Genomic DNA, 21,640 nt, shown 5'->3' on the forward strand with positions numbered 1-21,640 from the left:
TTTGACTCTCTTTCTCTCACTCTCCCCTGCCCCACCCTACACTCAGTTGCTTGCCAAGTCCTTTTGGTGTTCCCTCAATTAGAAATTTCCTCCCTTCCCCCTTACCACTTATATCTTATTTCCATTAAGGCTCAGCTCTGATGCTGCAACCTTTTCTAGGTTGTAGAAAGCCTATTCACCCCCAGTTGGAATTAATTACTGTATTTATTTCCTTTTCTTTCCCTGTCTTCCACATCACTTTCCTTTCACTTATTGCACTTCTGTTAGTTGTTTCCAGACCTAGCCTCTCCACTAGATTAAAAAGCTTTTGAAGGGTGGAGACTGTATCTCACTGATGTTTTACCCTTTATACTTAACACATAGTAGGTACTCTGTAAAGTTTATGGAAAGAAATATGAATGAATACTCAGCTGTTACCATACCTATCCCCCGTGGATGTTGTCTCAAGTTTTTCAAGATGTGATTTGACATATGCATTGCTGAGAAGGTTGTTTTAGCACCAGCAGTGTCCTGGCATGCTGTTAGAATTGAAAGACCTACAAGGAGGTTATCCTATATCTCACACCCCTCCTGGCCCTGAGATTCTATGGCCTTTTAATTTCACTTTAGAGAGTTTGTGGTGCTTCTTTCTTTGGCACAAGCTCCACAGAATCTAGGATGAATTGACTGAAATTCATGTCATGAGGTATAAGTGTTTTTGTTAAACCCTGTCAGAAAATTTGTTTTTCAAAGTGATTTTCTCATTTACTTGCAGTTTTCCAAAATAACCCTTAGAAATGTAGTCAATTGCCAGAAACCATATTATTAAAGTAAGACATTAGCAAAAATGGCAGAGTAAGAACCTCTGAAAATTCTCTCCATAATAGCAATGAAAAAACTGGCAGAAATAGAATCAACTTTTTCAGAACTCTAGAAATGAACTAAAGGCTTGTGGCAATCCAGGGAACATTTATTCAAGAAAAATGGCTGCATGTTGATAAGACCAGTGAGCTTTGTGGCATTAATATTTTCATTCACCAAATTCCCATCCCTTTCTCCTTGGCTCTGCAGTAGCCTTCAAAATCAATAGCCTTCATGCACAGGGAAAACCATCAGCCTGGCAGCCATCAGAGGAGACAGAATAGAGTTGAGACTCCTTTAGAGCCTCATTTCTAGAGAATTGTCATTATTTGATCCATCTGGAGTTCTGCCAGAAGGCCCCCACTTGTAAGACTGTATTTATTTGGCCTGACACAGAGCTACAGAAAGCCTTTTCCCCAGGACCTTTCTTTTGGAAAATGATTAGAGGCCATCAATTAACTTCTCAGCTGCCTGAAACAATGGATAATATTTCCAGCTAACCACAAAGCTTTGAAGAAAAAGCTGGGGAATGAGATTCCTTGGGGCTTTGGAAAGCTTGGGCATATTCCTGGGAATCTACGAGATTACATGCATGCATAGGGCTGTGCACATGCTCAGGAAAGCCCTCAGTAGGTCCTAAGCTCTCACTCTGGCTGATCTTGAGCTCGGCATAAGCAGAAAGTGAAGACAAAGGCAGAAGACACCGTGTGGCTGAGTGTTGAAGACAGGCCCCAACATGTACACAGAGTCCCTTGGCCAAAACTGGGAGGCTTTTTGGTTCCAGGAATTTAAGGAAATCTTTGTCTAATTATGAGCTGGCCACTAAACTAACCCAGCAGAGACTTCAGTACAATAAATTTTTTTAAAGTACAGTGGAACAGGGTGAAGCCTGTTGTCCCTGAGACCTTGTAGAAACTAATTCTTGATCCACCAAGTTATAGATTTGTAGCTCTGCCTGTATAGTCCCTATCTCTTTAAACAGACTGAAAAGGTAGGGAACTCATATCAGCCTGAATTGGTGGGTTCCTGGTCTCACTGACTTCAAGAATGAAGCCATGGACCCTCGCGGTGAGTGTTACAGTTCTTAAAGATGGTGTGTCTGGAGTTTGTTCCTTCTGATGTTTGGACGTGTTCGGAGTTTCTTCCTCCTGGTGGGTTCGTGGTCTCGCTGGCCTCAGGAGTGAAGCTGCAGACCTTCACGATGAGTGTTACAGCTCTTAAGGTGGCACGTCTGGAGTTGTTTATTTCTCCTGGTGGGTTTGTAGTCTCGCTGGCCTCAGGAGTGAAGCTGCAGACCTTCGTGGTGAGTGTTACAGCTCATAAAGGTGACGTGGACCCAAAGAGTGAACAGGAGCAAGATTTATTGCAAAGAGCAAAAGAACAAAGCTTCCACAATGTGGAAGGGAGCCGAGCAGGTTGCTGCTGCTGGCTCGGGCAGCCTGCTTTTATTCCCTTATCTGGCCCCACCCACATCCTGCTGATTAGTCCATTTTACAGAGAGCTGATTGGTCTGTTTTGACAGGGTGCTGATTGGTGCATTCACAATCCCTGAGCTAGACACAGAGCACTGACTGGTGCATTCACGGTCCTCCAGCCAGACACGAAAGTTCTCCAAGTCCTCACCAGATTAACTAGACATAGAGCACCCACCAGTGCCTCTACAAACCTTGAGCCAGACACAGAGCACCACTTGGTGAGTTCACAAACCCCGAGCTAGACACAGAGCGCCGATCAGTGCATCTACAATCACCCAGTCAGACACAAAGACTCTCCAAGTCCCCACCAGACCCAGGAGTCCAGCTGGCTTCACCCAGTGGACTCTGCACCAGGGCCGCAGGCAGAGCTGCTCGCCAGTCCCACGCTGTGCGCCCACACTCCTCAGCCCCTGGGTGGTTGATGGGACCCGGCGCTGCGGAGCAGGGGGCGGCGCTCAATGGGGAGGCTTGGGCTGCACAGGAGCCCACGGGGGGGAGGAGACTCTGGCATGGCGGGCTGCGGTCCCGAGCCCTGCCCCATGGGGAGGCAGCTGAGGCCCTGCGAGAATTGAAGCACAGCGGCAGTGGGCCGGCACTGCTGGGGGATTCGGTGCACCCCCCCCCCCCCCGCCGTAGCCTCTGGCCAGGGCGCCAAGCCCCTCACTGCACAGGGTCGGCAATGCCAGCCAGCCGCTCTGAGTGTGGGGCCCACCGAGCCCATGCCCACCCGGAACTCGCGCTGCCCCGCGAACACCTTGCGCAGCCTCGGTTACCACCCGCGCCTCTCCCCTCATGCCTCCCGGCAAGCAGAGAGAGCCATCTCTGGCCTCAGCCAGCCCAGAGAGGTGCTGCCACAGTGCAGCAGTGGGCCGAAGGGCTCCTCAAGCGCAGCCAGAGTGGGTGCTGAGGCTGAGTAGGCGCCGAGAGCGAGCGAGGGCCGCTAGCATGCCCTCACCTCTCAATCCCCCTTCTAAACAGGATACCCCAACTGCTGTTGGGAATTTGGCCGATGACTGCTCTAGCTACCTCCTGCTGGATAGGGGTGATAAAGGGGCCCTGTGGTTGTAGTGTCCTCCAGAGGGGAGCTCTATAGACCAGTGAGAGTGCCAGCGGGTTGGTTGAGGGGTTCTCGGTAGAAGTTGTTAGTTAAGCTCATTTGGGGTTCCATTTGTAAGACCATCTGTAGCTTGATGGCCTTGATTCTGGAGAAAACAAATATGACAAGAAGGTTAAAGATACAGGGCCCAAAGGTGAGTAACAGCAAGATGGCTGCCACGGGACCTAGAAAGGGGAGAAGCCATGTTGCCCAACTCCAGAGGTTGGTGTAAGAATTTGAAAGGCGTTGTCTGATTTCAGAAGCCTTTTCCTGTAAATGCCGGGAGGCATCTCATACTATCCCTGACTGGTTAGTGTAAAAACAACACTCTTTCCCCTAAGAAAGTGCAGAGTCCTCCTTTCTCAGCAGTCAGGAGGTCTAGGCCTAGGCAGTTTTGGAGAGTCACTGCTGCTAAAGAGTCTATTTGGGATTGTAAAGTAAGGATAGATTTTGTTATTTCTTGCAAACTGTCTGAGAAATCCTTTGAGAGTGCGTGGTAGGATAATCAAGTAGATAAACCGGCTATTCCGGTTCCTGTAGCAGTAGCCATTCCTAACCCTATAAATAGGGGTATTACTTGTGTGACTGCACTGACAGACCTGAGCTTTGAGGGGTACTGATAAGGTCTGATTTCCTGGGGCAATATTAATGTTGGGACTTAGAAAGACTAAGGTGCAGGTGCCTGTCCAGTTAGTGGGGAGGCAGATATAGGCCAACATTCCACATAAGAAGAATGTACCTTGGCTGGGTAGACAGAAATTTACCCTGGCTTTTAAAGGAATAGGACACACTGTTTTTTCTTTACTGCTTCCATCTCTCTTTCTTTCTCTTTGACTTCTTTGTCTCTCTCTCTTTGACTCCCTCTTTGTCTCTGTTTCTTCCTCTCTCTCTCTCTGACTTTCTGTCTCTTTCTCTCTTTCCTTTCTGCTGGTGTTTCCCTGTCTCTGCCAGCCACTTATGCTACTGTTCTCCCCTATCCTTTCTCTTTTTGATGGCTTTGGCAGTGTAAGACTGCCACCTCCTTGGGTTTTTGCACTGTGTGCAATGACTCCATAATTTCCTTGTGGTATTTAATGGGAGTTCCCCCAGAGGTTAGGAACTCCCTTTCTTTCCATATTGCAGCATGGACATGTAGGATTAGATAAGTGTACTTGCTATCTGTATACACATTTATTCTTTTTCCCTTTCCCAGTTCTAAGACTCGGGTAAGTGCTACTAGTTCTGCTAACTGGGCGCTGGTCCCTGGGGGAAGAGGCTTACTTTCAAGTATGGTTACATCACTAACTGTGGCATAACTTGCCCTTTGTATCCCCTTCTCCACAAATGAACTTCCATCAGTATATAGGTTAAGGTCAGGATTAGCTAAGGGGATTTCTAAGAGATCATCTCAGGTGGCATAAGTCTGGACTATAATTTGTTGGCAGTCATGCTCGATTGGTTCCCCATCCTCTGGGAGAAAAGTGGCAGGGTTGATGGCCACACACGAAAGTATTTGAAGCACCGGTCCCTCAAGGAGTAGCACCTGGTATCTAAGTAGGCAGTTGTCTGACAGCCATAAACTTCCTTTGGCACCTAATATGCCATTTATATCATGAGTAGTCCAGACAGTGAGATCCTTTCCTTGTATTATCTTGATAGCCTCTGACACTAAGACGGCCACTGCCTCAACTATCCATCAACAGTGAGGCCAGCCTTTTGCTACTACATCAATTTCCTTACTTAGGTATGCCACTGGTTGTGGGGTTGTCCCATCAGTCTGAGTAAGGACTCCAAGAGCTATCCCTGCTCTCTCTGTGACGTATAAAGAGAAGTTTTGTCCTGTGGGAAGGCTTAAAGCTGGAGCCTGCTTTAAAGTTTTGAAGGCTGTTTCTGCCTCTGGTTCCCATTCTACTGGATGAGTATTTGCCCTCTGGGTTTTCCTTGATTAGAGTATAGAGGGGCCTGGCTATCTCACTGTATCTGGGGATCCATAGTCGGCAAAAGCAGGGGATTCCAGGGAACCCCTGCAACTGTCTTAATGTCTTAGGGTGAGGATAAGCCGTATAGGCTGTATTCTTTCCTTGCTGAGGGCCCTGGTCCCTCTGGCTAAGATTAGTCCTAGGTATTTGACCTGCTGTAGGCAAAGCTGGACCTTCGACCTAGACACCTTGTACCCTTGATTAGCTAGAAAGTTCAAGAGATCTAGGGTAGCCTGCTGACAAGGCTTCCGAACTGGTAGCCAAAAGGAAATCATCCACATACTGAAGGACCAGAGTGCCTGGATTTGAGAAGTGGCCTAGATCTTGGGCCAGTGCCTGACCAAACAGGTGAGGGCTATCCCTAAACCGTTGGGGCAAGACTGTCCACATAAGTTGGGACGTGTGGTCTGTGGGATCCTCAAAGGCAAAGAGAAACTGGGAGTCAGAGTACAGAGGAATACAGAATAAGGCATCCTTGAGGTCCGGAACTGTGAACCATTCTGCTCCGGAACTGTGAACCATTCTGCTTCCTCTGGTATTTGAGAGAGCAGGACATAGGGGTTGGGTACAACTGGATATAGAGGAATTACTGCCTCATTTATGAGTCTAAGATCTTGCACTAGTCTCCACTGACCGTTCGGTTTTTGTACTCCTAGAATTGGGGTGTTGCAGGGACTGCTGCATTTCCTTACTCAGCCTTGAGCTTTTAAATGTTTAACAATGTCCTGTAATCCTTTATGAGCTTCAGGTCTTAAGGGATACTGCCTTTGATAAGGAAAAGTGGTAGGATCTTTTAGCCTGATTTGGACTGGGCGGGCATTTTTTGCCTTTCCAAATTGTCCTTCCAATGCCCTGACTTCAGGGTTGATTCCCTCCTCAAGTAGGGGACAACAAATGGGTAACTTGTTCCTTATATTCATGTAGATAATAGCTCCAGGTTTGGCTAATGTATCCCTCCCTAATAACGGTGTGGGACTTTCAGGCATAACAAGAAAGGCATGTGAAAAGAGCAAAGTCTCCCAGTTACAACTGAGGAGGTGGGAGAAATACCTGGTTACAGGCTGTCCCAGGATTCCTCGGATGGTAACAGACCTTGAGGAAGTCATCCAGGACAGGAGATTAACACTGAGAAGCTTGCACCAGTGTCCAGGAGGAAGTCTATTTCCTGGCCCTCAATGTTTAAACGTACCCGGGGCTCTGTGAGGGTGATGACATGAGCTGGCGCTTTCCCCGGGCACCCTCAGTCCTGTTGTTGGATCATCTGGTTGGGGGCTTCTGACCCAGAGAACCTTCGTCCTCTGGGGCAGTGCACCTTCCAGTGATTGCCTCAGCATAGTGGACACGGACGAGGGGGCAGCTTATTTCTCATTGGACAGCCTTTTTTTAAAGTGTCCTAGTAAACCACACTGATAACAAGCCCTACTGGGTAATTGGCCTGCTCCATTTTCTGTCCTCTCTGAACCACCAAGGTCTGTCTGTCTGAGAGCCATGACTAAGGCTGTGGCCTTTCTCTGATCTCGCTTTTCCTTTTGTGCCTGTTCCTCTTGGTCCCTATTATAGAACACCGAGGTTGCCAGGTTCAATAATGCCTCCAAATTTTGTTCAGGACCCAGGGCTTGCTTTTGGAGCTTTCTCCTGATATCTGCAGCTGATTGGGTAATAAACTTATCTTTTAGAATCAGTTGACCCTCAAATGATTCGGGTGACAGGGAGTATACTTTTTTTAAGGCCTCCCGTAGCTGCTCGAGGAAGGCAGAAAGATTTTCTTCCTTTCCATGAGTTATGGTAGACATCATTGAATAACTCATGGGCTTTTTTCTAATTCTCCTTAGTCTTTCTAGAACACAGGTCAACAGATGTTTACGACTCCAGTCCCCATGATCTGAGTCAAGGTCCCAGTGGGGATCCATACTGGGGATGTCTTGCTGACTGGTAGGGAATTTGTCCCTTTCTTCGGCTGTCATTCTGTCATTTACTTGACTAAGATACCAGGTATCTCCAAAGTCTCAGGCTGCAGCTAAAGGTGCATTATTTTCATTAAAGGCCAGGGTTTGATATAACAGTAGCATGACATCTCTCCAAGTGAGGTCGAAGGTTTGCCCTAGACCCTGTGGGACATCTTTGTACCTATCAGGATCATCTGAAAACTTCCCCAGGTCTGCCCTGATCTGCTTTAAATCAGAGAGAGAGAAGGGGACAGGTACCCGGGTTGGGCCAAATTCCCCTCCCCCTACAGCTTGAAGGGGACATAACTGATAGCCGGCGGGAGGGAGGGGGGAAGTTTTGTGGTCCTTTGGCGATTTCTTTGCTTATTTCCTTCTGGGCAGGGGAGATTAGAGGAGGATTATCATTAATAGGAAGGGGAGCTATAGGGAGGCTAAGATATGGGGGTAAGCTGAGAGGTCCTCCTGTGGGATGTAAATTGTAAGCTTTGCATAGTTGTGTATTCTCCCTCAATGAAAAGAAAGCTTGGACATAAGGTATTTCACTCCATTTGCCTTCCCTCTTACAGAAAAGGTCAAGTTGCAGTATATTATTGTAATTTGTACTTCCCTCAGGTGGCCATTTTTCCCTATCAGAGAGAAAATATTGGGGCCAAGCCATAGTGCAGAAAAAAATGAGTTGCCTCTTTTTCAGGGTTTGCAGGTCAAAGTGGTCCCAAAGACTTAGGATACATTTCAAGGGTGAGCCTGTTGATGCCTGAGTATTTCCCATCTGAAAGACAAAACTGCCCACAGTTTTGGTTTGTTTTGTTTCTCCCCCGCCCAAGAACCCACAATGGTCCCTGGACCCTGCTGATTGGAATAGTTGTGCTCACTGACGCAGCAGCAGAAGCAACCCCTGCCTAAGAACCTGCAATGGTCCCTGGACCCTGCTGATCAGAATAGTTGCGCTCACCAACGCAGCAGCAGAAACACTAGTTTTCCTCCCAGACCACATGGGGGACCGAGGAAGGTCGGATTTAGTGGCCCTTACTGATGCATTCTTGAAAACCTGCACCCTTGCCTGTCCTTCTAGACCACAAGGAGGACCAAGAAGAATCAGATTTAGTGGCCCTTACTGACGCATTCTCGAAAATCTGTTAGAGTCCTAAGCATTCTCCTGTTAGTACTGGGACTTTACCCATGTCCTATAAAGATGTTATGCCCCAAAAATGAAGTGGAGGGCCATACCCTGAAGGAAGGAAGGGATCTCCAGGGTTGGAATAGTGACACCTTTTGTCCTCACTTATATGAATAGGAAGGATACAATTTCTGAGGCTCCCCATATCCTAGCTTCACGAATAGATTTTGTTAGGCCAGCTTGTCTGAGGAAGGATCCTAAAATTCCAGATAGTCCCCCCTACGATGGGGCTTTGGGCAAAAATTATGTCTTTCTGATTGGTGAGCCAGGGTGCCTAAAGAAGGTAACAGAGTCTTGGAGTTTATACTAGAAGTCATTCTTATAGGAGAAACTAGAAAAGCACCAGAGACAGGGAGCGATTTTTAGAAGCAGGACTAACCTCAGAGAAGAGAGGCGAGAGGAAGTTTGTCTGGCAGGCATTAAGACCCAGGGGGCAAGGGTCAGGATAGATAGGATAGATGGGCAAGTCTCGCTTGGGTGACACGCCTTTGAGAGTTCTGCTCATGGCTGCAGGGTCAACCAACTTGTTGTCGGGACCCCGGAGCTACATGGCTTTCCTCTCTGTCGACCCTCGGCTCAGCCCAGAGGTACAGGAAAAGCAGAAGCTGGTTCTAGGCAAACCAACGCTCCCAACTCCGAAGAGTCGGGGGTTGTTAGAGAGCCCTTTCCCAGAAAGCCTGACACCCGTGTCTTTACCTCGGCAGCCACACTAGTTGTTTTTAACTGGCCGACAGGTGCCTGGTGTTTAGCCCCCGAATTCTAAGGAAAAACAGGACAGAACAGCAAGTGAAAGGAGTCCGATGGTACTCACTGCTTGGCAATAGGTGATAGTCTCACCGCTTGGCAGTAGTCTCACTGCTTGGCAATAGGTGATAGTCTCACCACTTGGCGATAGGCGATAGTCCCTTCATGGTCGCCAAAATGTGTCTGCAATTGGTGGATTCTTGGTCTCACTGACTTCAAGAATGAAGCTGTGGACCATCGCGGTGAGTTCTTAAAGATGGTGTGTCTGGAGTTTGTTCCTTCTGATGTTTGGACGTGTTCAGAGTTTCTTCCTTCTGGTGGGTTCGTGGTCTCGCTGGCCTCAGGAGTGAAGCTGCAGACCTTCACGATGAGTGTTACAGCTTTTAAGGTGGCACATCTGGAGTTGTTCGTTCCTTCCGTCGGGAGTTGTTCATTTCTCCTGGTGGGTTTGTAGTCTCACTGGCCTCAGGAGTGAAGCTGCAGACCTTCGTGGTGAGTGTTACAGCTCATAAAGGTGACGTGGACCCAAAGAGTGAGCAGGAGCAAGATTTATTGCAAAGAGCAAAAGAACAAAGCTTCCACAATGTGGAAGGGGACCCAAGCAGGTTGCTGCTGCTGGCTCGGGCAGCCTGCTTTTATTCCCTTATCTGGCCCCACCCACATCCTTCTGATTGATCCATTTTACAGAGAGCTGATTGGTCTGTTTTGACAGGGTGCCAATTGGCGCCTTCACAATCCCTGAGCTAGACACAGAGCACGGACTGGTGCATTCACAGTCCTCCAGCCAGACACAAAAGTTCTCCAAGTCCTCACCAGATTAACTAGACACAGAGCACCCACCAGTGTGTCTATAAACCTTAAGCCAGACACAGAGCGCCCATCGGTGAGTTCACAAACCCCGAGCTAGACACAGAGCACCGATTGGTGCATCTACAATCCCCCAGTCAGACACAAAGGCTCTCCAAGTCCCCACCAGACCCAGGAGCCCAGCTGGCTTCACCTAGTGGACTCCACACCAGGGCCGCAGGCGGAGCTGCTCGCCAGTCCCAAGCCATGTACCCGCACTTCTCAGCCCCTCTGGGCGGTCAATGGGACTGGTCCCTGCAGAGAAGGGGGCATCACTTGTCAGGGAGGCTTAGGCCGCATAGGAGCCCACAGTGGTGGGGAGGCTCAGACATGGCTGGCTGCAGGTCCTGAGCCCTGCCCCGCGGGGAGGCAGCTAAGGCTCAGCAAGAATTCGAGCACAGCCGGCAGGCCTGTGCTGCCGGGGACCCGGCACACCCCCCAAGCAGCTGCCAGCCAGGGCGCCAAGCCGCGCGCTGCCCGGGCCGGCAGCACTGACTGGCCACTCCAAGTGTGAGGCCCACCGAGCCCATGCCCACCCGGAACTTGCGCTGGCCCACAAGTGCCTTGCACGGCCTCGGTTCCCACCCGTGCCTCTCCCCCACACCTCCTCGCAAGCAGAGGGAGCTGGCTCCAGCCTCGGCCAGCCCAGAGAGGGGCTCCCACAGTGCAGCAGTGGGCCAAAGGGCTCCTCAAGCGTGGCCAGAGTGGACGCCGAGGCCGAGGAGATGCCAAGAGCAAGCGAGGGCCGCCAGCATGCTGTCACCTCTCATAGTCCCTATCTCTTTAAACAGACTGGGAAGGCAGGGAACTCATATCAGCCTGATATATGGTTTGTTTACTTTTAAAGGCAAGACAAAGGTAGTTTGTGAAAAATTTGAAATAAAACATATTGCTGTTAATCAGAAGCAATTGTACTGGAAATGATATTTTACTTCTGCACCTCATCCACTTCCCAGATTGCTTTTTCATCTGAGTTCTCCCTATGTAAGACCTGTTCCTCTTTCCTCCCTAGACCCCCATGTACATAATCTTCCCATGTCACTGCTTCTTGTTTCTGTTAATTTCATTTTCTGTTCTTTTACTTGTTCCATACATGTAGCCTTGATTCAGGGATGGCCATGGACTCACATACTGCAATCAGGGTGTCTATCTTTTAAGAGAAGAATCAAGAAGAATAGAGACTATAATGAACTTCTTGCTGGCCTAGCTAGGCCTGAGAGGGGGTGAAGTGCAAGAGTCAAATTCTTTGGCTGCCATTTTTATCAGAGCCATCCCAAATGAAGCAGGGCAGTTGTCACAGGCTTCAAAGGGCTTTACTAATTTGACCAGATAACTGGCCAGTGACTCACTGAGACAGGGTTGGCGATAGAGAAATGGTATTTCTTTGGCCAGTACTATAAAAAGACCCAAGGCTTATATGCATACATGCTGTACATTCATCCAATGCCACCCATCCTCACCCCTACGAAGGCAATGCCAGAGAGGTTACCCTTTTCCTACAGTCTACTCAAGTTACTTATTTTCTGATTTTTTCTCTCTTTTTAGGCTACACTAGATGTTCATTTAAAATGGATTTCTTCTGCCTGTGAGGCTTAGAGGGTAGGGTGGGGTGGTACACAGTGTGATTTGCCCTGCCTCAGTCCACCACCTCCTGGGGATGGCCTGACCTGGATAATCATTTTTAGCCTGGTATTTCCTGGGCATGGGCCAGGGGCTGAGGCCAGCAGCAGAGAGGCTAAGATGGCACAGGCTCCCTGTCAGATTTGGTAGTGATGAATTTTCACTGGGGAACAAAATGGCTGTTTCTAACTTCTTTAAATTTGAAACACTGCAGAGACTATCATCTTAGTAATTAAAATATATTGAGGAGAAAGGCTACTTAAATCCCTGAATGATTGGAATTCCGTAAGATATTTTAAGAAAGGTAATATCCCTGGTTAACAGTTTTTTGTTTGTTTGGTTGGTTTTTTTGAGACGGAATCTTGCTGTGTCACCAGGCTGGAGTGCAGTGACGCAATCTCGGTTCACTGCAACCTCGGCCTCCCGGGTTCAAGCAATTCTCCTGCTTTAGCCTCCCGAGTAGCTGGGACTACAGGCACGCACCACCATGCCCAGTTAATTTCTGAATTTTTAGTAGAGACGGGGTTTCACCATGTTGGCCAGGCTGGTCTCGATCTCAGCTGTGTTTCTGAAAGTGCTTGTACAAATTATAATTTCAACTTCCAACAAAATATTTATATGATCAAAATAGACTCATTTTTTTTTTATCAGAACAGACTCATTTATATTTAGGAGCATTTATTTCTATGAAAACAACATGCCCTTGGTTAGAAAACAAAAACAAAATAAAATAAAACAATTTATCCTTTCAAGGGATTTCTTTTAGAGAATCTCTGCAGCTACCTGTAGTTGTACAAATGGTCCCCTACTTTCTCTGTGCTCCCCTCCTCATAGGGGCTGATGAGCCCCCATGAGTTAAGAGGTGTGTGTTGAGTATCTTAGCTTTGAACTTGAAATATATTTTCTCATAGATATAGCACCATAAACTATGAAATAAACTATCAATTTAAATTTTCTAGTTACAGATTAAAATAGGTTTTGTGGGCTGGCTTGGAAATATGTTTACTATTTACAATATAATATCTCTTAAAAAATTATTATTATTTATTTTTTTAAGGAGATGGGGGTTGGCACTAAAAGTTCCAAGCTTCTAATCATGGCTTAGTCCTTCTGGTAACCAGCCTCCATCCAGAAGCCCACCAAGAGATACTTCATTAGAACAGAAGATGCTCTTATCACCCAGGAAATTCATTAGGAGCTCTATGTCAGGAACCAGGGAGAAAGGCCAAATTTCAGAACAAAAGTGAATTTGAGGAAAAGGTCTGCTAAAAGACTCAAGATTGACTTATGAAGGGGTACTATCTCAAAAGTTCTTTGTAACTAATATTCTGAGAGAGGCCAGGTGTGGTGGCTCACGCCTGTATTTCCAACACTTTGAAAGTCTGAGGTGGGAGGATTGCTTGAGGCCAGCAGTTCAAGACCACCCTGGCTAATACAGTGAAACCCCATCTCTTTTGGTACAAAAGTGAATTTGAATTTTAACTCCTCCCATATTGCATGGTCATAAGTTTGAAAAGTATGGCTTGTGAACTAGTGAGGTTTAGTTATATTTTGGGGGATACTTTATCTTCAGAGATAACCATAGTTGTGTGAGATAGGAAAATCAAACTGTTTTCTACTCTGACACTCACCACTCAATTCTTGTGATACCACATACCATGCAATTCTCCACAAGATACCAATAGTGTACCCTATAATTTAATTCAATTCTGACACTATCTGTCTGGAGTTAGAGTAAGATTCCATAGGCTGACAGCTCAGTTCCACAAGACTGCCCCACTTCAGATGCCAGTCATAAGTCCCAGCTATATGTGCTTCTGACTGACCAGCTATGAATTGGGGTTCCCATGACCCCCTCCTCGTGTTCCATAATCTAGGATGACTCACTGAACTCAGGGAAACATTTTATTATGTTTACCCATTTATTATAAAGAATATCACAAAGGGTATAGATGGACAGCCAGATGGAGGAGATGCATAGGGCAAGGCATATGGAAAGGGACACAGAGCAACCATGCCCTCTTTAGGCATACCACCTCCCAGACACTTCCACATATTCAGCAACCCAGAAGTTCACCAAATCCCACAGTCCAGGGATTTTTATGAAGTCAATTTTTGACTCAGTCTCCACCCTTCCCAAAGGATGGGGGTTGGGACTGAAAGTTCCAAGCTTCTAATCATGGCTTAGTCTTTCTGGTAACCAGCCTCCATCCAGAAGCCCACCAAGAGATACTTCATTAGAACAGAAGATGCTCTTATCACCCAGGAAATTCACTAGGAGCTCTATGTCAGGAACCAGGCAGAGAGGCCAAATTTCAGAACAAAAGATGCACATAGTATCCCTATCACTCACCATAACAAAGGTTTTAGGAGCTCTGTGCCAGAAAACAGGGATAGAAACTAAATATATATTTCTTATTATATCTTAATAGTCATCTGTGAATACCAAGAACAAATTATATTTACCGTTAACTTCAAGATCCTTCTTTGCAGAAGCCATATGTGAATAAAATGGCAAATAAAAATATTATGAAAACATCTGATCTTCCAGCTAAAATATTACCATATACACAGTTGTACAAACATTCAGGCTTGTCACAGCACCTTCCAAGCCACTGGCCACTGGAAACCTCGCAATACAAACCTCATGATATTCCCTGTGACATGGGCAGGAGTTAGGTGTGCATGTATTGTATCACCTCAATACACTCAGAGTAGGGGAAGCTCGATAATGGGCTATTTACAAAGAAGGCCCTATGGTATAAAATGTTTTGAAGTAACTGTGGCCAAATGATTTTTTAGAGATGGTGTTAAATGGAACTTTGAGAAAGGGAAGGTCAAAAGAGATGGTCAAGAGGAAATCCTTCAGCTAAAGGATTTAGAGGTCTTGTGAGTGTCTTTGTTCCTCAAGGAAAAGGAATTGCTTTCATTAGATTCAAGCTGCTGACCTTTCACCTTCAGAGCAAAGGTAATAATCAGTCAGCCACAGAGGTAAGCCCCTTCTATTAAATTTTACTTAAGTTTCTTTCATTTTCTTTCAGTTTTATCCAAGTATGAAAACCAGATTACTATTTTCACTGACTACCTAGAAGAATATCCAGATACAGATGAGCTGGTATGGATCTTAGGGAAGCAGCATCTCCTTAAAACAGGTAAGATTTGGTAGCATTTGTCTGTAAGAACCCAGATGAGGTAGGCACCTGTGGTTCAGGGTTTGTACTTTTTCTTCTTGGGTTGGTGTAAAGGTAAACTGAGGCTGGAGCTGAACCGGGAACGAAGACTCAAGGCAAATGGCAGTGAGAATAGCCTTTATTAGGACTCGTGGGCAAGGTTCCTCGGTCCAAAGGTGTGGGCCAAGGAAGTCGTGCTGAGGGAGGAGGGTAGGGGCTTTTTATAGCCTGAGAGGTAGGGAAGCTGGTTGTGCAAACAGGGCCTGAGGGGTATTGAAACTACTACGGCAGGAGTTGAGTAAGGGTCATGAGGAAGGGGTCTTTGGAAACTGTCAACCGAAACTGCTGTTTATGAACTTGTGGAATGCAGGTGAGCTGCAGGTCATGGGGGAGTGTGGTTGCCCAGCCAGAACTCTGACGCATGTAAGTCTGCGGGTATGTACAAGGGTGAAGGGAGTCTTTAACAAAAGGCCTGCTACACCGGGTAATGCCGTCATGTTGAATATAGATTCCTGCCTAACAGTTGGCAGAGCATTTTCTTGCTTAATGTTAATGCTACTCTGAGGTGGATTTACCTTGTAGTCAATGGAGCTTAAGTCTCAGAACTTTTGCTTGGACAGGCCCCTTCCAAGGCCCCAAAAGGCCCTAGTAGTGAGTTTACATGGTTATAGGTTTTTGCACAATTTGCACAGGTAATATATTTTTATTCTGTTCCTTAAAGGAGAATCCCCAAATTCTAGAAGCCTTGGGTTTCAAAAAACACGGACCCACTCCTGGTATCACTAACCAGTCTCTAGCCTTTTGTGATTGGGCTACATATTTATTACTCTCACATACTTCTCTGGCTAGATAAAAACACTCAGGGACTTCTAGATAACCCATGGATCTCAGAAACAATATCAGACCTAGTAAGTTTTTCTTATGTTTTAGATCTTTTGCTGACCATAGCACTGTCTCAGTTTATTCTGATTTTGTATAGAACTTTTAGCCACTACAGCTAGATGGAAAGGAGGCTTTAATTTTTCTTCCTTACCATTACATTCTTATAGATTGGTAAAGAAAGACCTTTTAACCTGAAACTGCTAACAACCCAGCACCCAGATAAAGCCAGAGCTTGGAAAGAGGCAGCTCTGAGATTTGTATCTTTCTGAGGAGACATCCTCTTCAGAGGCCCTCACGTAGCTTGGAGGAAGGAACAGGAAGAGGCTGATGAAAAGGCAGGAGAGGAAGTTAGGCATTGTCAGCTCCTCATGAGCCTGGCTTCATTATTTTGATTGGAGAATTGTGAACACTGGAAAGCCTGGAGCTAGTGATTAGGAGACCTTTTTTATTTAGACTCTTCTAACTCAGGTAAGTCACTTTCTCTTTCTGGATCTTAACTTCCTTCAGTGGTACTTAAAATGAGGGGATTGGAGGGAATCTTCTAATTCTGCATTCCATGACAACAGGAATCCCCAGGTTGCCAAATCCACTCATATTCAAATGTTAAATTGGGAAGTGCCTTTAATGTCCATACAACTTCCCCAGCATAAAGCCACACAGGAAGGCATAAAGACTGTCAGAGGCAGGAGTGAGGGTGTGGACATTTAAGAGGACGGGTATATAACAGCTAAAATTTATCATAGGTTCACTGTGTACTATTCACCATGTAAGTACTTTACGTGTATTATCTTTTGAATACTCACAACTCAATGAAGTAGGTACTATAATTCTCCCCATTTATGGATGAGGAAACTGAAGCCCGGAGAGGTTAAGTTAACCAGCTTACACGGCTGGTAAGTAGCAGAGTCAGGGTTCAAACCCAATCAAAGTATGACTTCAGGTGTCTTACTATTAACCATTGTACATCTGCTTCCCTGAATGTGCTAGGCACTGGGGCATGGAAGGGACGGAAAATATAGATAGCTCAACTTTCTGACTTGCTCCAAAGAAAAGGAAGACAGAAAATAGAAACTATTGGCCCAAAGTAGATTTCCCTTTGTTCTTTTTAAGTGCAGTGACTATAAATTCTATACAGAATATAATACAGACATGTTGTTGAGAAGAGGGAGAGAGGTGACTAAGAAAGATAGTCACATCTAAGTACAGATAAAAATGTGGAAGCCATATTGTGGCCCATCAAAGTAAATTTATGTCATAAAATACGAGAAAGCATGCTTTGAAGAAAGACACAAAAACATTTGTGATATTATATATGCATTTAGATTATAAGTGCCGGTTGCACTAGGTGCTATAGATACATTTCTTACACACCTAATTTGCTTAGTAGGGCATTTCCTTTTTATTTAAAGATGCATGTGTGCATGCACAGACACACATGCACACACACAAACAAGCCAACCAATAGTTTTTGTTTTGTTTTATTTTGTTTTGCTTAAGACAAGGTCTCTCTGTTACTCAGGTAGAGTACAGTGGTGATCATAGCTCACTGCAGCCTCGAACTCCTGGATTCAAGTGATCCTCATACCTCATTTTTTTTGTAGAGATGGGGTCTCACTATGTTGTCCAGGCTGGTCTTGAATTCCTGGCCTCAAGCAATCTCCCTGTCTCAGCCTCCCAAAGCACTGGGATTAGAGGTGTGAGTTGCTGGGCCCAGCCAAACCTCTAGTTTTAGATAAGGGATGATGGGTGCTGATACAAGATCCAGCCAACCATCATTCAGGCTGGGGCTGATAGTCTTGTTAGTGGGTTCTCTAAGATCCTTAATTTTCTTATTCCTTGTCTTTTGGCAATGATCCCAGTGTTTGTAACTGTCAGGACTGTGGAATTCAGTGAAAAGATGACAGGAGCTACCCAATGTCATTACACCAGTCAAGTAGCTCTGGTCAAACCATAGGTTGGGAGAAATACTGAAATTATTTGGCTAAAATGAGAATGGGTTTCCTGTGAATTTACCTAGCCCCATAATAATGGAATTGACTGGTTATTTGAAATTAAGTTGGCAGCTGGCTCAGAAGTAAAGGTGGGTATTTTTAGATATGGTGATTTAATTTTAATTTTACATTTAATTACAGAAAAATCTAAGCTGTTGTCTGATATAAGTGCTCGTCTATGGTTTACATACAGAAGGAAATTTTCACCAATTGGTAGGTATATCATTTGTTTTACTCTGCTTTGTTCCTTGTGGATAGCTTGCCTGAGGTTATCAGTGACTTCATAGAAACCTCAGAATTAATTGCTCACTATAGCAAAGAATTTGATTTAGGGGACTAGGTAAATCTTACACTTCATCCAAAAGTTTCATTGCTAAAGTATCCTTTCACATATGGCTCTATGGCATTGAGGGGTTATGACTGTATACTTTTGACCCCACCTCCAAGTGTTCAGGCACCAGATGATATTACTTGTTATACTTTTGAGATTAAGGGGAAAAATCACGTAAGCCTTTAATTTGTATAATATATATTAAATTACAATCCACTGCATTGTGGAACTACTTGATTATTAATGAAAATTGTGTCTTGAAAGAAAGAAAATAATTTATTTGGGTTTTTTCCCCCATATGACATGAAAGCACCTTGCCATTGAGAGACAAATTACAGTAGTTTCCTTGGAACTAATTCTAGGCTGTTACCAGCTGTCAACTAGAAAAAAGGACAATTCAATAGGTGAAGTGAATGTGCTGTTTTCATAAAGGATATACAACACATTTGTAAGTAGGGTGGCTACTTCCTAGTATCATGGCCCTGTAGGAAAAGGGCCTACAAATAGTGAAATTTACTCTTCTAAGAGGACACTAGAATGAAATCAATCTTTCTGTTCAGTGCCAAAAATGAAGGTCACACAGACTTTTCCTTTTTTTTTTTTTTTTCTCTCCCCAGAAATACACCAGTCAGTAACAAACAAAAGAACAATGTTTAGTAACCAGTGGTTCTGAACTGTTAACTTTCTCTGGCTGTGGAGCTCTTTGCAAGGCTGGAAAATATTTCTAATTTTACTCTGCCAATATTTTGGCAATAGATGATCTCTTCTTTATGTGGGCCTCATTGCATCTTTTCCCTACTAATCTGGCCAACAATCCCCGCATTAGCAACAATCAAAAGGCACCCCTTCCAGGTCATAAATTGACTCCCTCCTTCCCATCTTGTTGTTGTAACTTTCCTTCAGTCCCCACAACTAAAAGAAAGGGGTGACCACCTTGACCCACTTGTCTTACAAGATTGATGACCCCCTTTGAAGTTAGTCTTCTGAGATCATGCTTATAGCATATTTTTCCATTTCCACACTGGGAAAAGAAAACAATGAAAACAACATACCCTGTCTGCCATTCAAGTTATCTGATTTCATTGGCCCCTTGGAAAAGAATATTGAGCTCACCCTGGCCTCATATGTGTGATTTTCTTTGCATAAGGTGTTCTTAAAATAGAACCTGTTGTCTTATTTCATTTATTAACTAATTTTATACCTTTTAAAGATACATTTCTAATTCATTAATATGGGTTTAAATTATGATCATACTCAAAACATCAAGTATTTGTGTCATCCTCTGTGGGTTCTAGAACACTTTCACAGATATTCTCTCAGTTCTTACAATACCCACTGATAGTAGGCAGAGTATGTACTATTATGCTCAGCCTATAGATGAGATTTAGATTAGATAACTAGAGACTGGTCTTCTGATGCCTCATCTAGGGATCTTTCCCCTATTTTACAATGTCCTTCTTGCTGTTCAGATCTTCATAATATATATTCAGAATAGTCATGAGCCTTCCAAATCTCTTTGACCATTTTGATGATTGCCTTTGGTAGTATTTGTTCTTTACCTAAGTAAGACTGGCTTCCCTGAGAATTTCAGGGCCATGCAAGTGAGCTATGCAAGGCAAGGTTTGGGTCTGGCAGATGATGACATGGAATGGACTAAGGGTTGGTATTCATACATGGCAGTCACCTACCAAAATTGCATGTATACCTAGAAGTCTTCAAGCAGAAAACATAAGGGACACATTTAGTTCATTTGCTTGTTTTATGTTTGGCCGTAGAACTTGTTTTGGTTGACTCAGTACTATGTTTGCAAGTTCCAACTGTATACCCAAATCTTGTTTGATCTGTGGGTATATCTGTTACCTCGCTTTTCAGAGTATATTTATTTGCCTGTCTTGTGTGAGTCTAAATATGCTGATGTTTCAGGAAAGGGCAATTTGAGGAACCCATATTCATTCCCTTCCATTTTGCCAACAGGGGGAACGGGCCCTTCATCAGATGCTGGTTGGGGATGTATGCTACGCTGTGGACAGATGATGCTGGCTCAAGCCCTTATCTGTAGACACTTGGGAAGGGGTGAGTTAAATTTGTTTTATAAACTTTCTCAGAGACCTCTGCAGTGTCACTTGCTGCTATTGATTTAGCTTGATGCTGAGCCTTGGGAACATTCAGTAATAAACTTGTAGGTCTTAAAGTGCTCTCTGCAAGCTCAAGTGGTGGGGCTGACAAGTCAACAAAGCCCCTCATAAGAAGGAAACAGCTAGTGTTTCCTGTGAGTCACCAAGCCAGGGAGTTATTTTGCTGGGACAGAACTGAACATTGAGGGAGGTGTGTCATTTATCCTTTCCATCTTTGCTATTGTTTGAGTAAGTCCTTAGAAATGCAAGATAACAAAGGCAGCAGGAAAAAGGGTGTGGTGGTAAGTCTGTTTCTTGACCTCATTTAAGATATCTGCCTGGTGAAGGATGTAAGTGACCTAAAGGAAGTATATAGAGGGAGCTGGTACTATTTTGGTTTTGGTTCACTAAGGATGTCCAGCTGATGATGAAGGAATCTTTAAATTTGCTTCCTTGGGAGGACATTCAATTAAGAGCCTTCTGATAATGGTTGTTGGAACTTTTTTTTTTTTTTTTTGAGTCAGAGTTTCGCTTTGTCTCCCAGGCTGGAGTGTAGTGGTGTGATCTTGGCTCACTGCAACCTGTGACCCCCGGGTTCAAGCGATTCTCCGCCTCAGCCGCCTGAGTAGCTGGGATTATAGGTGCCTACCACCACACCTGGACGCCTGGCTGATTTTTGTATTTTTAGTAGAGATGGGGTTTTGCCATGTTGGCCAGGCTGATCTCGAACTCCTGACCTCAGATGATCCACCCACCTCGGCCTCCCAAAGTGCTAGGATTATAGGCATGAGCCACTGCGCCCGGCTGGTTGTTGGAACTCTTGAGTCTTGCTTTCTTGAAACATGTACATGCTTCCCTATGGGCATCTGAAGGATGGGGTTGGCTGCATGCCAGTTCAGGCACTTAGGTGAAGGTCCAGTTAGACTTGGGGATGAGACAGTGAAAGGACACTTTGGATGAAATTGGGCTGCTGAACTCATTGGCTGTTGCTAATTGAGGTTCAGAAGTATAGAAACATCATTTTCCTTTTCCCACTGTGCAAACTCACAGATTTTGCTACAGCTTTCAGAGAGGATTGGAGAAGGGCCCACGGAGGTTTCAGGGCTTATTGCCTTCTCTTCAGGGTTTGGGATATCCTGCTTGCCCTGGGTAGTATAATAATTTCCATTTTACAGATGAGGAAACCAAGGCTCAGGGAAGTGATGTGATTTACCCAGGGTAAAACAGCAAGAAATCGAAGATTTGGGGATAAAATAAAGATATTCCAACTCCTTGTCCAGTGATTTCCCTTGTTTATACATGCTTCTTGGTATAGATCCATTCTCACTATTTAATTTTTTTTTTCATTTATAACACACTTCAAAATGATTATTTTGGAAGCGAGTTCTGGAAGTAGGGAGCAAACTGGAAAAAAAAAAAACCTCCACAGTCAGCAGTCTCAATTGTTTTA

The 21,640-nt window shown here is 45.0% G+C and overlaps 1 protein-coding gene across 3 annotated transcripts in view; it reads left to right on the plus strand.

Moving 5' to 3' along the window:
- ATG4A (autophagy related 4A cysteine peptidase) overlaps positions 1-21,640 on the plus strand; it is a 75,859-nt gene that overhangs the window by 32,838 nt on the left and 21,381 nt on the right. For all 3 annotated transcript variants that reach the window (XM_050777169.1, XM_050777170.1, XM_050777171.1), the window contains exons 2-4: positions 14,744-14,854; positions 17,887-17,958; positions 20,051-20,149. In XM_050777169.1, coding sequence (XP_050633126.1) covers positions 14,744-14,854; positions 17,887-17,958; positions 20,051-20,149 — 282 coding nt within the window. The remainder of the gene's footprint in view (positions 1-14,743; positions 14,855-17,886; positions 17,959-20,050; positions 20,150-21,640) is intronic.

Source organism: Macaca thibetana, chromosome X (assembly GCF_024542745.1).
Source record: "Macaca thibetana thibetana isolate TM-01 chromosome X, ASM2454274v1, whole genome shotgun sequence".
Taxonomy (NCBI): domain Eukaryota; kingdom Metazoa; phylum Chordata; class Mammalia; order Primates; family Cercopithecidae; genus Macaca; species Macaca thibetana.